The sequence below is a fragment of the Leptinotarsa decemlineata genome, unplaced genomic scaffold (assembly GCF_025532065.1).
Source record: "Leptinotarsa decemlineata unplaced genomic scaffold, Ldec_3_MD MMD2_P_RNA_scaffold_5, whole genome shotgun sequence".
Lineage (NCBI taxonomy): Eukaryota > Metazoa > Arthropoda > Insecta > Coleoptera > Chrysomelidae > Leptinotarsa > Leptinotarsa decemlineata.
The window spans coordinates 9513428-9537285 of record NW_027412532.1 but is presented as its reverse complement, the minus strand read 5'-3'; the positions used below and the strand labels follow the sequence as shown (position 1 = coordinate 9537285).

Genomic DNA, 23858 nt, shown 5'->3' with positions numbered 1-23858 from the left:
CCACTTCAATTATAAAAAAAACATCGAGAATAATAATCAACATGTTTCATTTCCACCCTGACGATCAGCACTGGAATCATTAGCATTAAAACAATCGATAAATTATTATAATGAACGCCACTATCTCGGATATTGTACAATCATTTGCAATATCGCATCCATAGTATAATTAAAATTCCTCGAATGATCGAGTCCGTATACACCGCATATTCTATAAACGAGCAGTAGCGATATTTTTCAGCAGAAGCACGCTGAGATCCATGACATTGGCCATTTATTCTATTAGCTTTCCACTCGGTTCAATAAAGAGAGGTCAAAAAATATTTTGCACTCGGTGTCTTGTCGGTCGCAGATAAATCTCTCCGTTATGGTGATCAATCAAGTTGGCAGATTATGAAAAAAGTGTAACTGTGAAGCTGATGGTGAAAAATTGTTTGTCAATAATTTTGAAATATTGTGCTGAAAAAAATGAACCATGAAATAAAAGAGTTCGTTAAAAAATCGGGTTATACAGTCTGACACACTTAAGATGAAGACACCCCTGTATTTCAGTCAGCAGATATTTGATTTTCGGTACCGGCATAGACCTCCATGGGCCGCACTTAGCCCGAGTGATAGCATCAAACGCCGCCTACTCTGTTACTGCGAAAAGGGCAAATTCTTGATGTTATTCGAAGAAGCTGCTTAGAAATCATTTTTGACCCTACTTACCGAATTTCAATGCAAAATTCGAATTAATTTTTTTTGTCATTTTCATATTCAAGTCCGATTATCAGTTAATGGTTTTAAATGAAAAGCTACGAAAATAAATTCGTTTGAGTTGAAAGTTTATTCACAGAGGTTGCCGTTCCATGTCGAATGCGATTTTGTTGCGGATGTCTTCTGTTGAATTCTTGAGCAACTTGTCTGCTACTTCGAGTACCTACCACCACCAAATCACTTTATTATTTTAATTTATTCTCGTCAATTAAGACAATCAATGGACATTTTGTTACTGTTTTGGACGCATTTATTTTTAAACTGACGCTTAGGGTATAAATAGTATATTGACCAAACAGGGAGAACATTTTGCCAAGGGATTAGAGATCATAGAAGTAGTTTTGTAAATAGAAAGTACAATTTCACATTTGCAAACAACCTTTTAGCCGAAGAACATGAGTTCAATAATGAGTACGATGTGTTACATTTAGAATAGAAAAGTATAAAACTTAATCTTCTAGAATATTTACAAATTAATAGATTTAGGAATTCAGGTAATTTACAGAATGATCATAAGCTCAGGTAATTTGATTCATTACAAACGTAGGTAAAAATCTGGTACTTGAAATGCAAGTAATTCAAATTGTAGAATAAGTTATATTAAGCATTGAATATGTAGAATTAGTGAAGACACACCCAAAGAAGCCATTGTATGGCGAAACACGTGTTGCGTTCTCTCAAAATTGTTTAGTGAAAATCTCACAATAAAGTGCCTTTTGAATACGTTATAAATAGTCCATTTGTTTCCATAACACTCTAGTCTGAATTCAAAACTGTTGAAACTGATTTGAAACGATGTGTCACCCAAAACTAGGCAAATTCCCAATCAATCATACTCAACAAAATTGGAGACAGGCTAGTAAATGAGACTAAATTCGATAAAAATAATGATTTTATTCATTTCAATACATTTATCTAATTGATTTCGACTATTTTATCACTTCTGTGGCAACTTATTAGGAACCATCGATTAAAAATCAGACTAGCATATGAAAATTAAAAAAACATAAAAATTTCGAATTTTGGGTTGAAATTCGGTATTAAGGGTCAAAATCGATTTCTAAGCAACTTTTTCAAATAATTTTTTTCCGGCATCTCCAACGCGGAGCAAAATATCGAGAATTTGCTCTTTTCGCGAGATCGCAGTAGGCTGTGTTTATAGTTGTCACTCGGGCTACGTATTGCGAAAAATGCGCCCCATGAAGGTCTATGTCTGTACCAAAAATTAAACATCTGCTATTCAACGAGCTAGTAAATACTTCATTTCTTTCGAAATTGTAGTGGTTTGGACTTCAGTTGCAGATGACATAACTTTGGACTTCAGTTGCAGACAACCATAACTAAGATATACACTATATCAAAGCCTCTTTTCATATCTGAAAATAACACTTTAGGGTTCAAACAATCAAACGCTGAACAACTCCAATAACAGTTTTTTTCTGCATATCATGTTATTGCGACAAAAGAAATTGAAGATCAACTAGCATTATGATTGACACAGAAAAGGGATATCCACCGAGAATGGCCCATAAAATGGTTGGGTGCTGAGGTAATCTATAGAAAGAGAAGTCTACTACTGTATGAATAAATTTGCCTGTATTTGGTTTATGTTGCTATTATGATAGCAAATTCATTGTATAGTAAATTTTGCTAGTGAGAGACAATTCTCAATTCAGTCTAAATTTTATATATAACTCTTGAGTCTTTCACAAGCGATATTCTTGATTCCAGTATGTTTATGCAGTTCAAATTGATATGTTGACGTTTTCAAAATAAATATATCTGAATCAATATAATTGATGACGCGCATCTCGTAAAATATAGGTAGATCGGCATGAAGGACTAAACATTAGTTTTGGTAACATATTTGTTTGTTTAATGGATTGTATCAACGATACAAATAAAAACAACAATAAAAATTAATTGGCGCCCCGGGGCGACTTCATTGATTCCAGTGGCACATTTGCTTTTTCAGCTGCAGGGAAACCCGGAAAAACCTGCAGCACCACATCATCTGAAGATCTGGATCTGCCAATGTCCTCTCTCTCTCATAAAACAAAATGTAGGGTGTCTCCAGAGGCTCCAATAAATTCAATACATCGCCAAAACACTTCGTGACACTACTATGGTCAAACTTAAACCAATGACTGCATGAATATTATAATAGTGGTCTGCTAGATTGAAATGTTCATCTATTTCTAACCTTCGAAAGAGTTTCTTGCTTCCGTCAGAGGTTGAGTCTTGTTTGAAGATCATCAGTGTTATTATTAGATTGACTGGTGCCTCAGATATATTTCCTCATAACAGTCAGTTAGTTTGGCGCATGTTTGGCAATACAGTCGCTGATAACCTGTTAAAAATTCCATTTTCAGATGATTTAACAATAATCTTTGCACGGACTGGTTATTTGTCATACTAGGAAAGGCTAGATGAAGTTCCAGAAATTCACATAATTTTTTGCTACCTCTTGAACATTTACTACAAAGTAAACAAGTGAGGATTTTTCCAGCAAAAGATTTACAAACACAATACGAGATGGACTGTATGGAATCATTCAATCCAGAGCGGTCAGGAGAATTGATTTTGCTATTGTTTTGCTCACAAAGAGTACTCAACAAGAACCCCAAGAATTCCGAACAATCCTCTTGTTGTCCTAACGAGTATCTAGTGGACTTCAAAGACTCCAGGAAATATGATACATTCATTTAAATTTTTTATAAAAATAATGCATGTGAATACTCGTAAGCTGAAGTTACCTTCAATAATAGGAAAGTATACACTTTTAATGTAACATTGTTAATGAATAGATTAGAAGAAAATAGGTAACCTTTCGCAACTAAGCAACTATAGTACAATTCCATAATAGTAGGCACTGAATTCTCAGGAATATTATTGCATTAAAATGAAAACATTGTTGTCAAGGTTGTGATTCTATATATTTTATCATAATTTTTCTTCATCTGTTCATGATGAAATGAATTGAATTTCTGTGAAATTTGTCAAAAGTTGTATTTTGTTGAAGGATTGTGAAAATCAATAATTGTCTGCCTCGTCCCTTTTGAATACATATTTAAGATATGCAAAAATGATTTGATACAGTTATATGCTGTATCAAAACCCAAAGTTTTTATAACATTTCAATATATCTCATCCAAGACAGGTAACAGATTCTTGTTATGTCCTCAAAAACCGGAGAGCTCCTGCCTAACGATCACTGCAGTCAATTTAAATTCACCGTTGAATCGAATTACCTTAGAATATAAGATGTTTAATCATCATTACGGTGGTATTTTCCGTTATATACACGTTTTCTCAGAACATATAGTAGCAGCATATAACAATTGTTCAAGAAACTATGTGAGCTGTAATACAGTTGAGAAAAATTTCTCATAAAGATATATGAGATCTTCGAGTTTAAATTGTCTTCACTTCATATCCAACGCTGTTCGTGGTATTAGCCAGTGGAGTAGTTGTTTTCCGATAGGCGTCAGTCCATTCAACCTACTGTGTAGGTATATTCGAGACGGGCTTGAACATTTAAAGTTCATTTCTTTAGATTCACTTCAATTTGTTTGCTAGGTATTATAAAAGAAAATGTTCTATATTTGAATATTTCACTGGTACATTCATCCAAATTCATGATTTCTGACAATCTTCAAAAACTGTTTAAATTCAACATTCAGCTGCCAAAAGTCTGCTTAACTCAGAGTAGATATGGATATAAGAGTTGTCATGTGAGCAACATACATGATAATTATAATAATAAAAGTCGAAATGAATATGTCCAAAAACTATCCAATTATAGTCATCCCTGTGTCATCACAAAAGTATGAACAGGAGGTTAATGAAATCATTATAAGAAATAAGTGGAGAGAAAAAATCAAGGGACCCCAAAAACAAGTAAAACAACAGGATAATGTGTGTAGCAACATTCAAAATGTTTATAGAATTTTTGATTGACTGATTTTCGAAGATTTTTTCATCAAAGTCAATATTCTCATACGATCAGACATAGACATTACCAACTGTCTGAAATCATTGACAGGATATTATGATATAATTAATCGAAAAACACTTTATTGTGACATTTTCACCAAACAATTTTACAAAAACGCTTTACAATAGCTTGTTCAGGCGTGTCTATACTAACTCAGTCAGTATTGGCACGATAACAATCCACATAAGATCCAAGAGCGTCCAATGCATCTCAAAAAAGTCACTGCTTGGTGTGGATTTTGTGCTGGTGGCGTCATTGGTCCATATTTCTTTGAGAACAACGTTGGGCCTATGATAACCAACTTCTTTTGGCCTGAAGTGAATGATCTGGACACCAGAAACATGTGGCTTCATCAGCCACAACCAATTTGAGAACATGGTCATCTCACGTGGAGGTGGCCACCGATATCGTGTGGTTTGGCTCCGTTAGCGCCCTATTACACGGGGAGCTTCACGTCTTCCGCTCCCGAGAGCGAAGGCTCTTAACGCCAGAATGGAACGAGTTCAATGGAGCTTTCAGACGAAGAGCGTCAACTGCAACGTCTCGGGAGACGAGAGCTCCCACGTCTCCTGCACCTCTAGCCGAGGAGCCGCGTCTCCTCCTTAAAATGCAAAAGGATGAGTGGAGGCTTCCACTCGAGGAGTGAAAACGGCTCTCCCTGGTTGATGCTTCACACTATTCGTCATGGCTGATTATGATGTGGAGCTGTTAACTAGTGCTGTCTGCAACCGACCGAAATGAAGTCTTAAAAAGTTGGGTGGAAGTCTGAAAGGTGCTCGACGTAGATTTCGCAACATTATCCATCCTATTCTTGATCGTTGACGTTTCTGTCGTGGAGGTTTGTGTGGACGGTAGAGAAGGTATATGGCAACAGTTAGCGTGCGATCAATTCTATGACTGACCTCAAGGAGCTAGGAACTAAAACCCTCAGAAGTCGAAACTTGTGCGAGCTGAGGACTGACGAGGTCTTACCTTTTAACGTATGATTCCTAACATGGGTTGGACGATAGCAAGTGAAAATCGATCGTTAAACCTGTGGCTTGAACCAGCCTCATATTAAAATAAATCCGGATCTCAGGAAAAATATTTTCAACTATATCACTCAATTAAGATATGGTTAAAAATGGATATTTTATTTCCAAACCATTGAGAAACAAGTATGAACACTGCAAGTTATTCCCCTTGTAACCTCGACCATGAATAACTGAGACAAGATAGTTATTAGTATAATTAATATCTGCACAGTTGGTAACTAATTATAGATAATACTATAAATTTATGCAAGCGCTCCGACTGGATGCAGTGAACAGGTTGCGAGAATCGAACCTGGGATTTTATTTTAAAAAACTACAGAGAAGTGTTCAATTTTCGAATGTGATTGAACTGTTATGACGAAATAAGGCATTATTGATGTGAGCAATAAATAATGTGAGCGATAAGTAATGTGAATTTTTCAGTATATTGAATCATTTTTTATCCTCCATCTGATTTTGATAGCTTCTTAAGTAACTGATCCACAAAATATTGGTACCGAATTTAATCCATTACTTGATGAAAACTAACAACACTATTCATTATTTTAGAACAATGTTTACACTAATAACTTCACCGAAGGGACGTTTCACTACACAGCAGTTTCCTCAGTCGAACTGGTGTTACGTGTTAATTTACTTTTTTTTATGATTTTCGTTAAATTAACTAGAAAAAAAAAATACAACTTCGATGTTTATTTATTTATTGTTATGACATTTTTGAAATAGTGCTTCCATGAGATCCGTTAAATTCTAAGTTTTTGTAACCTGAAAATAATACGCTCTGTATCAATTGCATCTAGTTATCATTCAATCACTTACCATCAATCAGTTCTTGTTTATAATTGCCTTGTAGTAATTGGTGCTTCGAGTGTTCTCTGAGATTCCTGTGGAATACAAATACGAGAAATAAATAACCTAACATTCTCATATTTAGTTCTTCAAAATATACATTCACATCACTGTTGAGTTATATTGGCAATCTGTGTCACTTCTGTTAAGTTCATATCATTGAAAGGTTTGATTAAAAGGGTTCACCTGTGACGTCATTGAAGATGATTTTACCCCGAACAGACCGTCTGTGACATCAATAACCATGACGACCAGATAACCGCAATAATTAACCCATTTCATGGGATTGCGAAATAAAACTGACTAGATGACAAGTTGACATACCTTTGAAAGGGGGATATCCTGTTCTTTTTTTGATCATCACGGCACATGACAGGAGCTGAATTTGAGAATTGTGCTCACATCTTGGATGGATTTGCCTTATACGTATTAGGAGGTGAATATAAGAGTTTCTTATTCTTGAGAAAAGAAAGAAATATCCACTTCAGTGTTTTGGGATTTGAATTATTCTATCTTCCTAATCAAGCCGTAATCGTTAGACCTCACTTCAGGCCGTCCACTATATACAGGTACATCTTCCACTAGCTTGTCAACTATCCATTGAGAGGTATCTTAATAGGCACCTCTCCCAAATAAAACTGGAACTTGGCACAGAATTGTTCGTATAACCTTACTTTGTTTCAGGCCTTTTCATTTTTGGCCCCTTTCGCTTTATCTCTTCGTTGTACGTTGGTTACATCTTGACGATTAGCTTATTGTTACCTTTGTTACGGTACTACAAGAAGTCTCTGACAACCAGAAAATCATTGATTACAACTATAATACTTACCACAGAATCTCAAGATCATTTATGAACACACCAGATCTCTACAAAGTTTCGAACGAAGAGAATATTCATTGGAGAAAGATATACGCTGGCAACACCTTGATCAGGCGAGCTCTTTCCATTATTTCTATTGCTTTACTTATATTAATATTACACCTTTTGTTGCTTGTCAATTATCCTGTTTATTGGTTACATTTGAATGCTGCTATTTGGCTGTGAAGCCTTATCTACCAGTGATTCTGAAAGAAAGAATACAACTAACTAAATATCACACCTCTGAGATTATATTTACTTACCACTTACTAGTTTATATATATGTAAACTCTGATGTATATATACATAGGGGTATCAAATGATCATGTCCTTCTCCCCATGCTGAATGATTCAATGTTAAATCTATATGTAGTTAAGTCTACTTGCAACTTGCACAACGAATAAATCCACTTCCTATCACACGAGAGTATTTCTTCCACGACCCACTCTCCGAAAGTAGCTAACCACAGTATTTTAATTAGTAAAAACCCCATTATAGCCCCCAAACGTTGCTCCTATCATTTAGAGGCGTTTGCAGGTTATAAAATTGGCGCCCACGTTATGTGATTGGCATCCAGCTTGTTTGTTTGTGTGGAGAAATTCGTTTTGCAGGTATTGATTTGACTATTGATCAGCTGTTGCGGTTCGTATACTTACTTCGCATAGTATGGTGTTCGTATATATGCTTCCAACTGTTGACATGGTTTTCTCGATAGAGTGAACACAAATACATTTGATTTGAATCAAAAAAATTACTGAGTAATCCATTTTTGATGAACGATGCTGGTAACTGATTGAAGGTTTTCTTTACTAGTGTTAAAAGAAATAAAGTTTATATTTCAGAGTGATAGTGATGTTTTGAGGTTTAATCTTAAGACAAAAGCAACCGCCTTTAATTATTTGAATATTTAAGATTGTAGTTTTCAAAGGTTTTCATTTTTTTTTTGGTTTATTATAAAACAGAAGGTGTTAAATTTTGTTTTGATGTCATTATTATAGAGGATTCTTTTTTCCCACTGGAGATCAAAGTGTATTAGTTGGTTTTAATTTTGGTTCTACATATACAAGGTAGATCAAGTTTAGAGTAATTTCGATTCATACTGCATGAGTTCAGTTATTGGAAAGTTTTTTTTAGTTACTCGATTTGGCCCATACAGGGGGAGCCTATAAAATTTTAGTTTTGTGTTGTTCTTTTCAACTCATACAGGGTGAGTTAAAGTCATCGTGTGTTGTGATTGTTTTTTTTCTTTTCGTGTTTTTTGGAAGGGGCGGGTCTCCTTTGGCTAATTTAGATATTAGTTTAATTTTCTTATTACACTTTTGTTGGTGAGTTTAATTTTTCTTACATGGAAGTGAATAGACTACTTGGTGATGAACTCACATATGAATTAGAAATAAGAGGATTTCCTATAGGTAATACCGTACAAGAAAAACGAATACTTTTGAGAGATGCTCTTCGTTTGGAGAAAGATGGAGTTACCTTGGTTCCATTTATCTACCATTTAGATACAAATACCGAACTAAATATTTGTAGGGTAAAAATTTCAGAACTTTCTGAAGCAGTGTTGAATTTTGATACAAATAATAGGGAAAATGAATATAAAAGAATATATTCTAGACTTGTTCATATTTCACTTAGATTAGGACGTATACCTTGTAGTGAATTACAAGAAGCTACAAGACTGGATTTAATTGAGCATTGTTCCAAATTGATTGGGGAAGTTAATCTAGCTAAGGATGGGATTTCAACTAGCCAGTGTTCTAACAAGATCAGGCAGACATCGAATAGAAATGGCGGATCATTGTTAGATGAACCTAATCCCATACTCACAGAGTCCAATCATGGAACTCGGGTATCGTATGACTTGGTAGATGTTGAAGTGAATCCACAAAGTCTGCATCATTTCCCATCAATTAGCGAAACAACAAATCCCACTTTGGAAAAATTGTCAACACATCGACATATTCCAGAAAATTTAACATCAACGTTACAACCTCGACATGTAACCTTCCCTCAGGAACCTAATAGTTCAACAATTAATCTTGATTCAGCCTCAAGGATGGCTCAATTGAACAGTCTGACGGAAAGAAACACCTCTTCACAGGATTTGAATGATGTTCAGCTAGCGAACCGTATGAGTAATTGTGGATTCTCTCCTATTCAGGGTCCCGTATCTACGTATCACCTACCAAGCTATGACAATCGCCGAGTGGAAGTCGGTCGCTGGAATGTGAAATTCAACGGGAAAGGTAGTGTTAATGAATTTTTGGATAGGATAGAGGAGTTGAGAGTCTCTAGAGGAGTTTCCAAGGAGGCATTACTTCGGTCTGCTTCAGAAATACTCACACATGAAGCGCTGTATTGGTACAGAACACAGGTATTCAACTCATGGGATGAATTATGTTCTCAATTGAAAGAAGCTTTCCAACCATACGATTACGAATTCAACTTGTGGGATGAAATTCGTCAACGTACCCAAGGTGCTCAAGAAAAAGTTATCTTCTATGTAACAGCCATGGAAAACCTCTTTCGAAAACTGGACAAACCTACACCAGAAGACACTAGAGTGAAAATTATCCGTCGAAATATGCTACCATATATTCAAACACAGTTGGCTCTCCAACCGATTCAAACCGTTTCTGAGTTACTCCAGCTAAGCCGCGCTGTAGAAGAAACTCAAGCAAGGGTGTTGAAATTTCAGCCACCCTCAACAAATTATCGAGGAATGCTCGAACCTGAATTAGCTTACCGCAAACCAAGTCATGGAAATTTTCAAACTTTCGCAGTAACAGCGGAATCGTCTAGTAAAGTATTACAAAATAACCCAGCTGTTGTCGAAAACAGTCTGCAAGTTTCAAGTAAACCGACCTCGTGCTGGAATTGTGGAGCCACTGATCATAAATTCCGAGCATGTCGGGAAACGAAGCGTAAATTTTGTTTCAAGTGTGGGAGAGACAAGGTAGTTTACAGTAATTGTCCTAAATGTCAAAAAAACGACAGGGGTCGTCAGTAAGTCGTCTGATAGACCGTAACCCTATTTCGAAATCGGCTATTCATGATTCGCAAGTGCTTCTAGATTATGTGTTAGCACATGTCAAGGAAGACAAACGACCTTACCTTCGTGTCGAAATTTATGGTTTGGAAATTTTGGCCCTCTTAGATTCAGGATCTACCCGAACTATATTAGGTGGTCCAGGCTGGAAGCTTTTGAAAGAAAGCGGACAATCCTTAAAAACTAGCAGTCCAGGTTCAGTTGAGTCATGCACCGTTGCGAATGGACAGAAATGTGAAGTACTAGGCTCGATGTTCGTACCTCTAACGGTAGAAGGAAGGACTAAGGTACTGGAAGTATTGGTCTTACCGTCGATTCGTCATCACCTGATTTTAGGGATAGATTTTTGGGCTACTTTAGGAGTAGTGCCCGATTTGTTCTCTGGAACATGGACATTTAGAAGTGAGGTAGAAGCGTCGTGCGAGATTTCAGCAATTTCTGATCTAGATTCGCTCTCTAGTGATCAAAGAAACAAATTGAATAAATTGTTAGATGATACATTTCAGCAGATGGGAAATAAATTGGGAGTAACAAAAATGGTAGAACATACTATCAACGTAACTACCACTACTCCAATCAAACTTCGACACTACCCAATTAGTCCGGCTCTACAGCGGCAAGTAAATGAGGAGTTGGATCAGATGATCAGCGATGGAGTTGTAGAACCGTCGAACTCTCCTTGGGCATCTCCAATCCTTTTGGTTAAGAAAAAAGATGGCAAGTACCGTTTTGTAGTGGACTATAGACAGTTAAACAAGGTGACAGTACGCGACGCGTATCCCCTCCCCTTTGTTAGCTCTACCCTAGATAAATTAAGAGATGCTCACTATCTTACAACTCTGGATATAAAATCTGCGTATTGGCAGATTCCCTTAGCCGAGACATCCAAACCTTATACCGCCTTTGTGATTCCAAACAGGGGTCTCTTTCAGTTTTGTCGTATGCCGATGGGTCTGCATAATGCTCCTGCAACCTGGCAGAGATTCATTGATAGGGTTCTAGGAGTAGACTTGGAGAAATATTGTTTCGTTTATTTAGATGATGTTATAATTTGCACTGATACTTTTGACAAACATCTCGAAGTGCTTGCTGAAGTATTCAAGCGTCTTAGCAATGCAGGATTAACTCTCAATCGAGAGAAATGTCACGTGTGTAAACCTGAACTGAAATATTTAGGGTATGTAGTTGGCGCTGCTGGACTTATGGTAGATCCCGCAAAGGTTGAAGCAATCGTCCAAATTCCACCACCTAAGAATCCCACTGAAGTGCGAAGGATAATTGGATTAGCTTCTTGGTATAGGCGATTTGTACCAAACTTCTCCACCTTGACCGCTCCGTTATGCGCACTACTCAGGAAGAACAAGAAATTTGCTTGGTCTGAAGATTGTGAGAAATCATTTCGTTCACTTAAAGATAGTTTGATATCGGCACCAATATTGGCTTGTCCTAACTTTGACCTACCTTTTATCGTTCAGACAGATGCTTCGGACTATGGAGTCGGAGCCATATTGTCTCAGAATACGAGTGAAGGAGAAAAGGTTATCTGTTACCTCAGTCGGTCTCTTACTGCTGCAGAAAGACGTTTCAGTACCACTGAAAAGGAGTGTTTAGCGGTTTTGTTCGCTGTAGAAAAACTCCGACCGTATATAGAGGGTACACGATTTACCGTTGTGACAGATCACTGGAGTCTTCAATGGATCAACAATATCAAGGATCCGGTTGGCCGTATTGCCAGATGGGCTGTGAGATTGCAGCAATATGACTTCGATATAGTGCACCGGAAGGGCAAGGACCACGTCGTCCCAGATACTCTGTCCCGAACGGTACCTATGTTGGAAGTCGTTAACACGGATGAAAATCAATGCAAGGACACATGGTACAAAGGTATGTGTCAGAAAATCAAGAAATGTCCTGAGAAATACCCTTCCTTTCGTTTAGAAGGTGATAGACTTTTTAAGCATAAAGTGCTTCGTTACCCAGACCTATCTGAAGAATCAGAAAGCTGGCTGATTGTTGTTCCCAAAGAAAAACGACGAGACATCATCAGGGATAATCATGATCCTCCACCTTGTGGTCATTCTGGAGTTTTCAAAACTGTATCCCGCATTTGTGCTAAGTATTATTGGCCTAAACTCAGACAAGATGTCGCTCATTATATAAAACGATGTGTAACATGTCTGAAAACGAAACCAGAGCAAAAATCACCTGTTGGTTTGATGTTGAGCAGTGCTCCTACGACAACTCGACCATGGCAGATAGTCAGTATTGACATAGTCGGTCCGCTTCCGCGATCAGCATCTGGATATTCATATATATTTTCAGTATTAGATATATTTAGTAAATTTGTAATGTTATACCCATTGAGATCTGCTACAGGGTCGGCTATAGCTCGAATTTTCGAAGATAATATCATTCTAGTCTTTGGCACTCCAAGAACTGTCCTGATGGATAATGGGGCCCAATTCACTAGTAAGATTTTTAAAGAGTTGTTGTCGAAATATGAGATAACTCCACGACACACTGCAAACTATCACGCTCAAGCCAACCCCGTAGAACGAACTCATAGAGTTTTGAAAACTATGCTCACAGCTTACGTCATTGACAATCACAGATCCTGGGACAAATTTTTATCTCAAGTTGCATGCGCTATGAGATCTTCACGTCATGAAACAACTCAACTAACACCCAATTTCATAGTATTTGGACGCGAAATCAAGTTATCTGGAGATTCTGACCATCCGATGGCAGATCAGTTAGATTCCTCCGACTATCAAACAGAAATTCGACATGAAGCTCTTAAAAAAGTATTCAAAGACATATCCTCGCGACTTAAAAAAGCTTATGAGAAGAGTAGAATAACTTATAATTTGAGACGTCGTGATGAACGTTTTAAATTGCTCCAAAAAGTATGGAGGCGCAACTATCAACTCTCTGATGCTGCAAAAGGTATAACATCCAAACTAAATTGTAAATTTGATGGACCTTATACAGTGTCAAAAGTATTATCCCCTTGGTCTTATGAATTGATAGACAAGGAAGGTAAAAACCGAGGTGTTTGGCATGCCAAGGACCTTAAAGCTCACCCTCCAGATGATATAGCTTAATAGTATTTTATTTAGTGTATAGTTTAATGATTTATAGAATATCAGTTTTTTTTTTTTTTGAGAAAAAAAAAAAAACTCTATCGGGAAAGAGGGGGATTGTTACGTGTTAATTTACTTTTTTTTATGATTTTCGTTAAATTAACTAGAAAAAAAAAATACAACTTCGATGTTTATTTATTTATTGTTATGACATTTTTGAAATAGTGCTTCCATGAGATCCGTTAAATTCTAAGTTTTTGTAACCTGAAAATAATACGCTCTGTATCAATTGCATCTAGTTATCATTCAATCACTTACCATCAATCAGTTCTTGTTTATAATTGCCTTGTAGTAATTGGTGCTTCGAGTGTTCTCTGAGATTCCTGTGGAATACAAATACGAGAAATAAATAACCTAACATTCTCATATTTAGTTCTTCAAAATATACATTCACATCACTGTTGAGTTATATTGGCAATCTGTGTCACTTCTGTTAAGTTCATATCATTGAAAGGTTTGATTAAAAGGGTTCACCTGTGACGTCATTGAAGATGATTTTACCCCGAACAGACCGTCTGTGACATCAATAACCATGACGACCAGATAACCGCAATAATTAACCCATTTCATGGGATTGCGAAATAAAACTGACTAGATGACAAGTTGACATACCTTTGAAAGGGGGATATCCTGTTCTTTTTTTGATCATCACGGCACATGGCAGGAGCTGAATTTGAGAATTGTGCTCACATCTTGGATGGATTTGCCTTATACGTATTAGGAGGTGAATATAAGAGTTTCTTATTCTTGAGAAAAGAAAGAAATATCCACTTCAGTGTTTTGGGATTTGAATTATTCTATCTTCCTAATCAAGCCGTAATCGTTAGACCTCACTTCAGGCCGTCCACTATATACAGGTACATCTTCCACTAGCTTGTCAACTATCCATTGAGAGGTATCTTAATAGGCACCTCTCCCAAATAAAACTGGAACTTGGCACAGAATTGTTCGTATAACCTTACTTTGTTTCAGGCCTTTTCATTTTTGGCCCCTTTCGCTTTATCTCTTCGTTGTACGTTGGTTACATCTTGACGATTAGCTTATTGTTACCTTTGTTACGGTACTACAAGAAGTCTCTGACAACCAGAAAATCATTGATTACAACTATAATACTTACCACAGAATCTCAAGATCATTTATGAACACACCAGATCTCTACAAAGTTTCGAACGAAGAGAATATCCATTGGAGAAAGATATACGCTGGCAACACCTTGATCAGGCGAGCTCTTTCCATTATTTCTATTGCTTTACTTATATTAATATTACACCTTTTGTTGCTTGTCAATTATCCTGTTTATTGGTTACATTTGAATGCTGCTATTTGGCTGTGAAGCCTTATCTACCAGTGATTCTGAAAGAAAGAATACAACTAACTAAATATCACACCTCTGAGATTATATTTACTTACCACTTACTAGTTTATATATATGTAAACTCTGATGTATATATACATAGGGGTATCAAATGATCATGTCCTTCTCCCCATGCTGAATGATTCAATGTTAAATCTATATGTAGTTAAGTCTACTTGCAACTTGCACAACGAATAAATCCACTTCCTATCACACGAGAGTATTTCTTCCACGACCCACTCTCCGAAAGTAGCTAACCACAGTATTTTAATTAGTAAAAACCCCATTATAGCCCCCAAACGTTGCTCCTATCATTTAGAGGCGTTTGCAGGTTATACTGGGCTTCGTCGTTTCGACTGAGGAAGCTACCGTATAGCGAAACTTGCCTTTAGTAAAGTCATTTGTGTGGAATCATGTTGGGAGGTTCTCTAAAGAATACATTGCAAAATGAATTTGACGGAACTGTCATCAATTCACACATTACTTATTAGTCTCACACATACACAAATTGTAATTATTGCACATTTCCAACATTCCTGCCCTCCCATTAACATTTGTTCTGCAGTTATGACAATGAAAAGCCATCTCTTGCTTGGAGTCTACGCTTGGAATGTGAAAGTTAATTTTTGCAAGAGGAAAGTTCTAAGTATAAACTCAATTTCAAAAAATTGCAAATTATATTATAAGGAATAGGCTTTGGGTATTCAATTATATTACTAAAATATGATAATCCATCCATAAAACTACAAACTTTTTAGTCATCCTAATTTGGTTGTATCAGTGAAATCAAAAGCTTCAAGGCGAGGGGTTCAGGTAGCCCCACAAGATATCCGTGGAGGTTTCAATAAGAAAACCTAGTGATTTGTCATCCGTATTTTATAACTTTTGATAGGACCTTGTATTTATAAATCTTTTGCAGGAAAAATCCTCACTTGGTTACTTTGTAGTAAATGTTTAAGAGGCAGCAAAAACGTATATGAATTTCTGGAACTTCATCTAGCTTTTCCTAATACGACTAATAACCAGTCCGTGCAAAGCTCATTGTTGAATCATCTGAAAATGGAACTTTAAACAGGTTATGATCGAGTGTATTGCCAAACATGCGCCAAAATATCTGACTGTTATGAGGAAACAAGTGTAGCTGAGGCACCAGTCAATCTAATGATAACACTGATGATCTTCAAATATGACTCAACCTCTGACGGAAGCACCAAACTCTTTCGAACGTTCAAAATAGATTAACTACTTTGACCCAATTTTTTTATCCTTTTCGACAATCCTCTGACGTAGGAATTGGGCAAGTACTGCCAATGTTCGTTCCACCATCAGATAGTTTATGATGTTGCCTAATTCCTTCCTTCATATCACAGATCCCGGAAGCACGTTTTTTCCTTCGTAGATACAGTTTGAGATCATCAGCAAACATAAAAAATTTGAAAACAAACTCTATGTCCGATACAAACAAGTTGAATAGCAGTGGGCCCATATGGGATCCCTGCGGTACCCCTGATGGAACCTGAATGGGCGTAGATGTTGTATATCTGTATTTTACAGACAGAGTTCTAGCAGTTAAAAAACTATTGATTACTTGCAAAGTATTCCTACCTATACCAAGCGCTTGAATTTTAGGTATAAGTAGGCCGTGGTTGACTATATCAAAGGCTTTGGAAAAGTCAGTATAGACTGAGTCAACTTGTAGCCTCCTCTCAAGATTTTTAGTTAGGTAGTTTGTGCAAAGAGCAAGGTTGGTACAAGTGGATTTACCTTTTGAGAAACAGTGCTGTTGGGAATTGAGTGAAAACTCACAGTCCCAGGAAAGTTTTTTGTGAGCATAGAATCAAACATCTTGGCCATATCTGACTCATTGTAAACTGCTCGATAATTCCTAATATTTTTCTTATCTTCTAGTTTATGTATTAAAGATGTTTCGTGATGGGATTGCTAAAGTGTATAGACATTTGTGTATAAACGATAAAGGTATCCCATCAGGTCCAATTGTGAGCTTAGGTGCAACAGAGAGAACGTAATCTATTATATCCGTAGCAGTAGTACTATAATTGTTGATATAGAATTTATTTTCAAAATTATATTCAGGGGTGAAATTCATTGTCTGGTTATTATATACAATTGAAAAATAAGAGGCAAATAAATTAACAATTTCAAAAGTATTATTATAGACTTTATTCCCATTCTTTCATAGACTTCGAATCATATTAGACAATGGAAGTCCGAACTAATAAAATGTGAACACGTCGCTCTGTAACTACATTTCGACAGGTATCATCATATCTCTTCATTTTCTTCAGAAAAGTGCACCATGAGAAACCCATTAGATTAAAAGTGGCATTAAGCGCCGTTAGCACGTTCTGAAAAATGTACACTGCCGTTTATTACCTTAATTTTTCCACACGCACCTTGGTACAGTTTTTAATCACATCCTGTATCCCATAATAACGAACGTCTATTATCATAAATTGCAACTTATATACAATATATTTCTTACTGAAAGAGACTTAAGTAGGTATAAATTCTAATGCATTTGTGGCTTTCCTAGCAGACTAATGTTTAATGTATCCATAAGCCGTTAGGAAATATTTTCACCTGGTGTCTGCGGTTCAGCTGGGTGCACTACTTCCAAGAGGTATAACTCGTGCGTAGTTGAAACTATTTAATTCGATTTTTGTCTTTCTAGAGCAAGTTTAATAGGTTCGCTTCTTGCTAGAGTTGGGCATGGAGTATCGGGTGATTTTTAAGAGGTATATGATTTTATTTTCAAAAAAACACAAGAAATTGATGAAATTTTTATTTGAATTGATAGAATGATCAATATAATTTAATTTTTAAAGATGACTTCATGCGAATGTTGTCCGAAGCACCGCTTTAGATGGCCCATGCGCAAGGTCCAATTTTGGCACACTCTCTCTAACATTTCGACGGGTATTTCACGTATAAATGCTTCAATATTGGGTTCCAGAGCGTCAGTCGTTGCTGAGTTATCCCTGTAGATATGAGCCTCAACATGACTCCACAAGAAATAATCCAAAGGCGTTAAATCACACAATCTAGGAGGCCATTTGACGGGCCCCAAACGTGAGATAAGCTGTTCACCGAAGGCGGCTCTTAATTGGGCCATTGTTTCGCGTGCCGTGTGGCATGTGACACCGTCTTGTTGAAACCTATGTCAGGTATATCCAATTCTTCTTTTATGGACAACAAAAAGTCGTCAATCATCACATGGTAGCGCTCGCATTCACAGTAACGTTTCAGCATTTGTCGTCTTTGAAGAAGTACGGCTCGATGATGCCACCAACCCATAATCCACACCAAACAGTGACTTTTTCGGGATGCATCGGTAGCTTTTGCGATGCTTGTGGCTGGTCTTCACTCCAGATGCGGAAATTTTGCTTGTTAACGTATCCAATCAACCAGAAATGAGCCTCGTCGCTGAACACAATTATTCGATAAAAATGTGGATCTTCTTTCAACTTAGCTAGCGCCCATTCACCAAATGTTGAACTTTGTCAGAGGTCGTGTGGCTTCAATTCTTGCATCAGCTGTATCTTTTAAGGTTTTACACCCAAATCCTTTCCCAAAATTTTCCACGTAGTAAAGTGGAGGCCCAATTGTTGCGAACGGCGGCGAATCAACATTTCACGGTCATCACGAACACTGGCGAATATAGACGCAATATTTTCTACGGTTCTCACTCTAAGTATGCGTGTTGGTGGTTTATTGTACAATAATGTGAACTGGGTTCGAAATTTAGTCACAAGCTTCCGAATAGCTCCCTCAGTAGGCCGACGAAACTGCCCATACATTGGAAGAAGTGCACGATGCACTTTCTTCACCGAGCATGAATTTTGATAATAAAATTCAATAATTTGCAAATAGACAAAACTGAACAAGTTTGACGATGACACAAGACACGATTCACGCGTGATTTGTCGAAAACAGTGTTGCCAAAAAGATACCAGCAAAAAAATCACTCATTACAAACGGCATCAGTGACTGTCTTTTTTGGAATGAGTTTTCACATACTTTAAAATGACAAAATACCAGTTTTCAAAAAAAATCAGACAAAAAATCCACAGAAAACGGCAAACAAACCCGGAAAACGTACAAATGGTTTTATAGCAATTTTGTATTTCGCTATTTCTATAATATTCCTGGACTCGAGTGTTAGTGACTTGAAAAGTGTTGGCCAAATTAATGTACAAATCTCTGTGAGTGACGATTTTGAATGAAGGCAGACTGACAGATCTTTTTATAAAAGATCTGGTTTCTGTCTGAATAGTTGTCCTCTGGCAATTAGCTTTGTTGTGAAATATCCTAATTAAACAAGATTAAGAGTAGATATTTCTCATGTTGAGTGGGTAGAGTTCTTCATTGGTTGAATTATAATCATTTTCCAATTCGCAAGCAATACTGTACCGAAGGTTGAACAACATATAGGACACCAAATTTTATTTTAAATTAATGTAATTAATGTAAATGATATAAATTAATGTGAAGTAAATTAAAATTCAGTACATTTGAAGGCATGCAATTTTCACTTTTCTCGATTCTCACTAGGAAATGTTCAGCGGATCTAAGTAAAAAAGTAGGCAAGTGAAAGTCTCTCTATTATTTTTAAATACTTTCGACACATCGCTTCAAAAATAGTACGACTATTTAAGTTTGGCTCGCTCCATTGCCAAACGAAAATAAATAGAAAACAAAAGCAGGAAAATGCCATCTGCTATTCTTGTGGCGATTTATTTATATTGGGATACTTATGTTTTCATACAAAACCGTTACGAGCATAATTGTTTGTTATTTCTCTTCTTGATTCATCGTAGGATTAAGAACATCTTAATCTCTCATATTACATTCCCCGCACGTATAGTGTGGGCTTTACCTTGCACGACGTTTTTACTGTGACAACTTGCATGTGTTTGCGATGAGTCTAGACTCTATCAAGTAAAGGTTTTGCATTCGTGAAGAAGTTTATGTGGTATTTGTTTTTTGCGATCAACCTACGCGAGATTATAGTGAAAATTTCAAGTAGCAATTTATTGATCGTAAAATCTTAGTACAAATCATGAATTATTTAATGCTTAAAGAAACGGAATGGTGGGACATTTTGATACGTTTAGAAAATATTTTATAAAATTTTCTCCACTATCACATAACAAGTGAATCCATACGCACGTTTCAAATGTTTCATTCAGTGGAAAAATAAATATAGTACATAGTTTTTCTACAGAAAAATATGTCTTTTTTGAGTACCACAAAATATCCAAGAATGCTCAAGTTCTCGATCATCGATAAATTGATTTCGAGTGATGAAACTGCATACAAAATATTAAGATATTGAGGGAGACAGGTTAAGACCAAGGAGAGAGAAAAATAATAACAGAAGAGAGGCTCACAAGTCGTATATATTCTCATCTTGAATACACAAGCCTCCATTATTCATTTCAAATAGTTATCAATATATATCACAAACATATCAGAACTCAATTGCAGACTGTTTTTATTATACAGAAAAAGGCTAACATTCATTTGTAATACCAAAAAGTCGAGATTCCTGCAAACCCTTGTTTAAACTACATAAAATTTTGACAGTCTTTGGAATTATTATTATAGAAACAGTTCGATTGATCACCAAACATAAATTGATATTTAGCGGCTACTCCAATATTTATGCCCTTCGTCAAACTCATGACTCCAGATTACCCATACTAGCCTCTACTCTAGTCAATCACTCATAATAGTATAATGGCTTTAAGATGTTTAATCCTTCACCTGGCCGTATTAAAATTTTAGAGGATAACCGAAAATTTCGGAAATCAGTGACATATTTATTATTTCGTAGATACAATTAAAGTTCAGTTTGGTTTTTTCTAATTCCTTGTCAATATTTGTAGATTATTTTTAATACTTTGATGAAGTATGTGATACTGCATTTTTTATATTTTCAACTTTTACGGTTTTGTTTCTTTCATGTGTAACATCTCTCTTCAGTATTTGTATGTATTGTATGTTTTTCAATGAAATTGTTCAATGTATGTTTGTATTTGTTCAGATATATCTTTTGCTCTGTATTTAAGCTATTTCATTGTGAATTGTACTTTATATCTATGTGTATATAATAGGTATACATAGTTTTATAGTGACTGATGAAAATTTACAGCTTTGTCATTGACACCTGTGGCTCTTTGGGCAATTAAGCATATTATTATTATCAGTATTGAAGTCCTCCATATGAAAGGTGTTGGTAATTGATAATGCAGTTTTCAATATTGAATAAATCGATCATCAAATGGATCATATAGAATCTATGAACATCTATAAAAAATAATCCATTAGAATATTTATTAAGATTGAACTCATGTGTGCTTATGAAAAACAATATAATCTTTTCCGCCTTTTATATTATCAAGTGTTGATAATTCAATTTTTGAACCATTATTAGTTTGTAACGATACAGAGAAATGAATGAAATATATACCTGATTAAAATCAGTCACCTTATTGTTTCCAAAAAGATAACGGAAGAAATAGAGATGATCGTCTCTGAGAACATCAACTACTCTTAATTCGTTCATTTACAGTTTGTCACCTAGTTATCACTTCTTTATTCAAATAAATTTCACAGGGGTTCAGTTAACCTCGGATTATCATTGACTATTTTTTTGTGTATATTACTCACCTGCATGAAAGTTGTGAAATGGCCATTGGTTTTTACTTTGGTTCTAGGTGGTATTTTATCTTGTTTGTCAAGGTTGATCTGTTGTGTCTCTCCGTATAAAGTTATTTCTGAGCCTCTGAGTCCATTACAGCCTAGATCGGTTTTTATTGGTCCATCTGAAAAAAAAAGTCTATGTAATATCACTGAAAATTAGGTATGTGGAGATAAGTGATTCCTAATTTATCAAGTATTCTGTTTATCTGAAAATCAATCTTGCCTTTTCCGAAAGAAAACTCACAAGATATCTTTTTCCTTTCTTTTCTTCTGCGATCTAGATTCTTACATTCTTTCAATATGTAATTCTCTACTACTATCGATCTATTACTATCGATTCTCTTTTACTATTCCAAATTTTGAAGAATTCTGTATTAGAAAGATGTTCCATTAGTAGACTTCAATCGTTTATATAGTAAGTAACACATGTTTAGTAACTTTTTCATTTGGTTTCGTTGAGAAATTTCATCAAGTATTTTTTTCATTATTCCGTAGATAAGGACCTGATGAGAGCCTGAATGAATTACATTAGTTCGGACTTCCATTGTTTAATTATAAGTATATAAAATGATTTTAAATCCCTAAAAGAACCAATACAAATGAAAAATAAAAAAATAGCTGAATGTAACAATTATATTGAGCAAAAAAACCCTGAAATAAAATTACACTAGAATAAAATACAAGTAAAAAAAATAGAACAATTGAAAACAAAATTGATTCCAAACCAAGTTACTTTACGACGTATCGATTGTTAGTATCCACAAACATATTCGGATGATGACTGGATTAATTCCTCCGAGATATGATTATTTATGGATCATTCGCGTACTTTCACTGATCTCCTCTTTCCTCTTTACGCTTCGTTCAGCGGGAGATGATTATTTGGCGGGAGTTTGCCATTTTTCGCTTGATTATGGGTATCCACATGTTGCGTATCTCTACGCTAGCTTGGCTGAATACATTGTTGGACAACATGTATGCGGCTTCTTTGAATTTCCTCCTAAACCAGTGTTCTTCCCTGTGTATGATCTCAGCTTGAGACTACTCGATGTTATGTTGTTTTGCCCAAACATGCTCTGCTATTCCTGATTTGCTGGTTTCCCCTCGCTGTGTGTGTTTCTTGTACTCGGTAATGCGACATTCAATGGCCTCTTAGTTTCACCAATATAGGATTTTTGGCACTCACAGGGAATCCGGTAAATTCAATTCTTGGAATCCCAGTCCGCGTTAGGTGGCCTGGTTTTCGTGAGGTTGCTACAGATAGTGTTTTCGTATCTGAAGCAGGTTCGGATGTTGTACTTAGACCCAATTATTATTTTTTGTTTGTATTGGTTCTTTTAGGGATTTCAAATCCTTTTACATATTATAAGACAATGGAAGTCCGAACTGATGAAATTCATCACGAAACATTGTCAATTAGCTTCAAACAAACCCTGAATGAATATATTGATTTCTCTATTACAGCAAACACGTTCGTAATGATAAGAGCCTGAATAAATTTATTGATTCAACTGTTTCAGCAGACATATTTGTAGTAATCAAACACTTATCTTAACAGAAATGCATTTTCCACCCCAAAGAGTCCCCAAAGGGCTGTTCAGTTTTCCAACACGTTTCTTACAGAATTTCGATTCAACAAGTACTTTAGTATATAGTATATATAGCATATAATATGCACTTTGGCTATAGTCCTATCGCAAGTCAAACATGTTGTTCCATACATGAGACCAATATGAAAGATAACAGAATGATGAAATCTAACCACTGGACTATCTTTGATGTGAGTTTCATGTTAATTTCGTAATAACTCTCAAAATATTGGTTTGAATTCTATGGTGTAACGGGCCTGACATGTTTGAGGTAACTAACTTATTCATTTGATGAGAATCAATTTCATATCCATCTGAATAGCTTTCCAATTACCACAATTAGCAATTTTTAACCAGAAAATCGATATAGTGAGCTATTTTCGGAAGATAGGCATATGTTAGTGCGGATTTTTCGTAGACCATAAAAAGAAGAACAGTATGTAGTAAATTGTTTCGTTATATCTCAAAGTTTACGATAAAAGCTTTCTGGCTTCG

General features: G+C 35.9%; 1 protein-coding gene and 1 long non-coding RNA gene across 9 annotated transcripts in view; one reads left to right on the top strand and one right to left on the bottom strand.

Annotated features, from left to right (window-relative positions):
• rols (zinc-RING finger and ankyrin repeat domain-containing protein rolling pebbles) overlaps positions 1 to 23858 on the bottom strand; it is a 439138-nt gene that overhangs the window by 31550 nt on the left and 383730 nt on the right. For all 8 annotated transcript variants that reach the window (XM_074169496.1, XM_074169503.1, XM_074169497.1 and 5 more), the window contains one exon: positions 21742 to 21896. In XM_074169496.1, the coding sequence (XP_074025597.1) occupies positions 21742 to 21896 (155 nt within the window). The remainder of the gene's footprint in view (positions 1 to 21741; positions 21897 to 23858) is intronic.
• On the top strand, positions 7071 to 7918 carry LOC141479956 (uncharacterized). The gene is made up of 2 exons (XR_012464082.1): positions 7071 to 7208; positions 7324 to 7918. It is a non-coding gene; the product is annotated as an uncharacterized lncRNA (long non-coding RNA).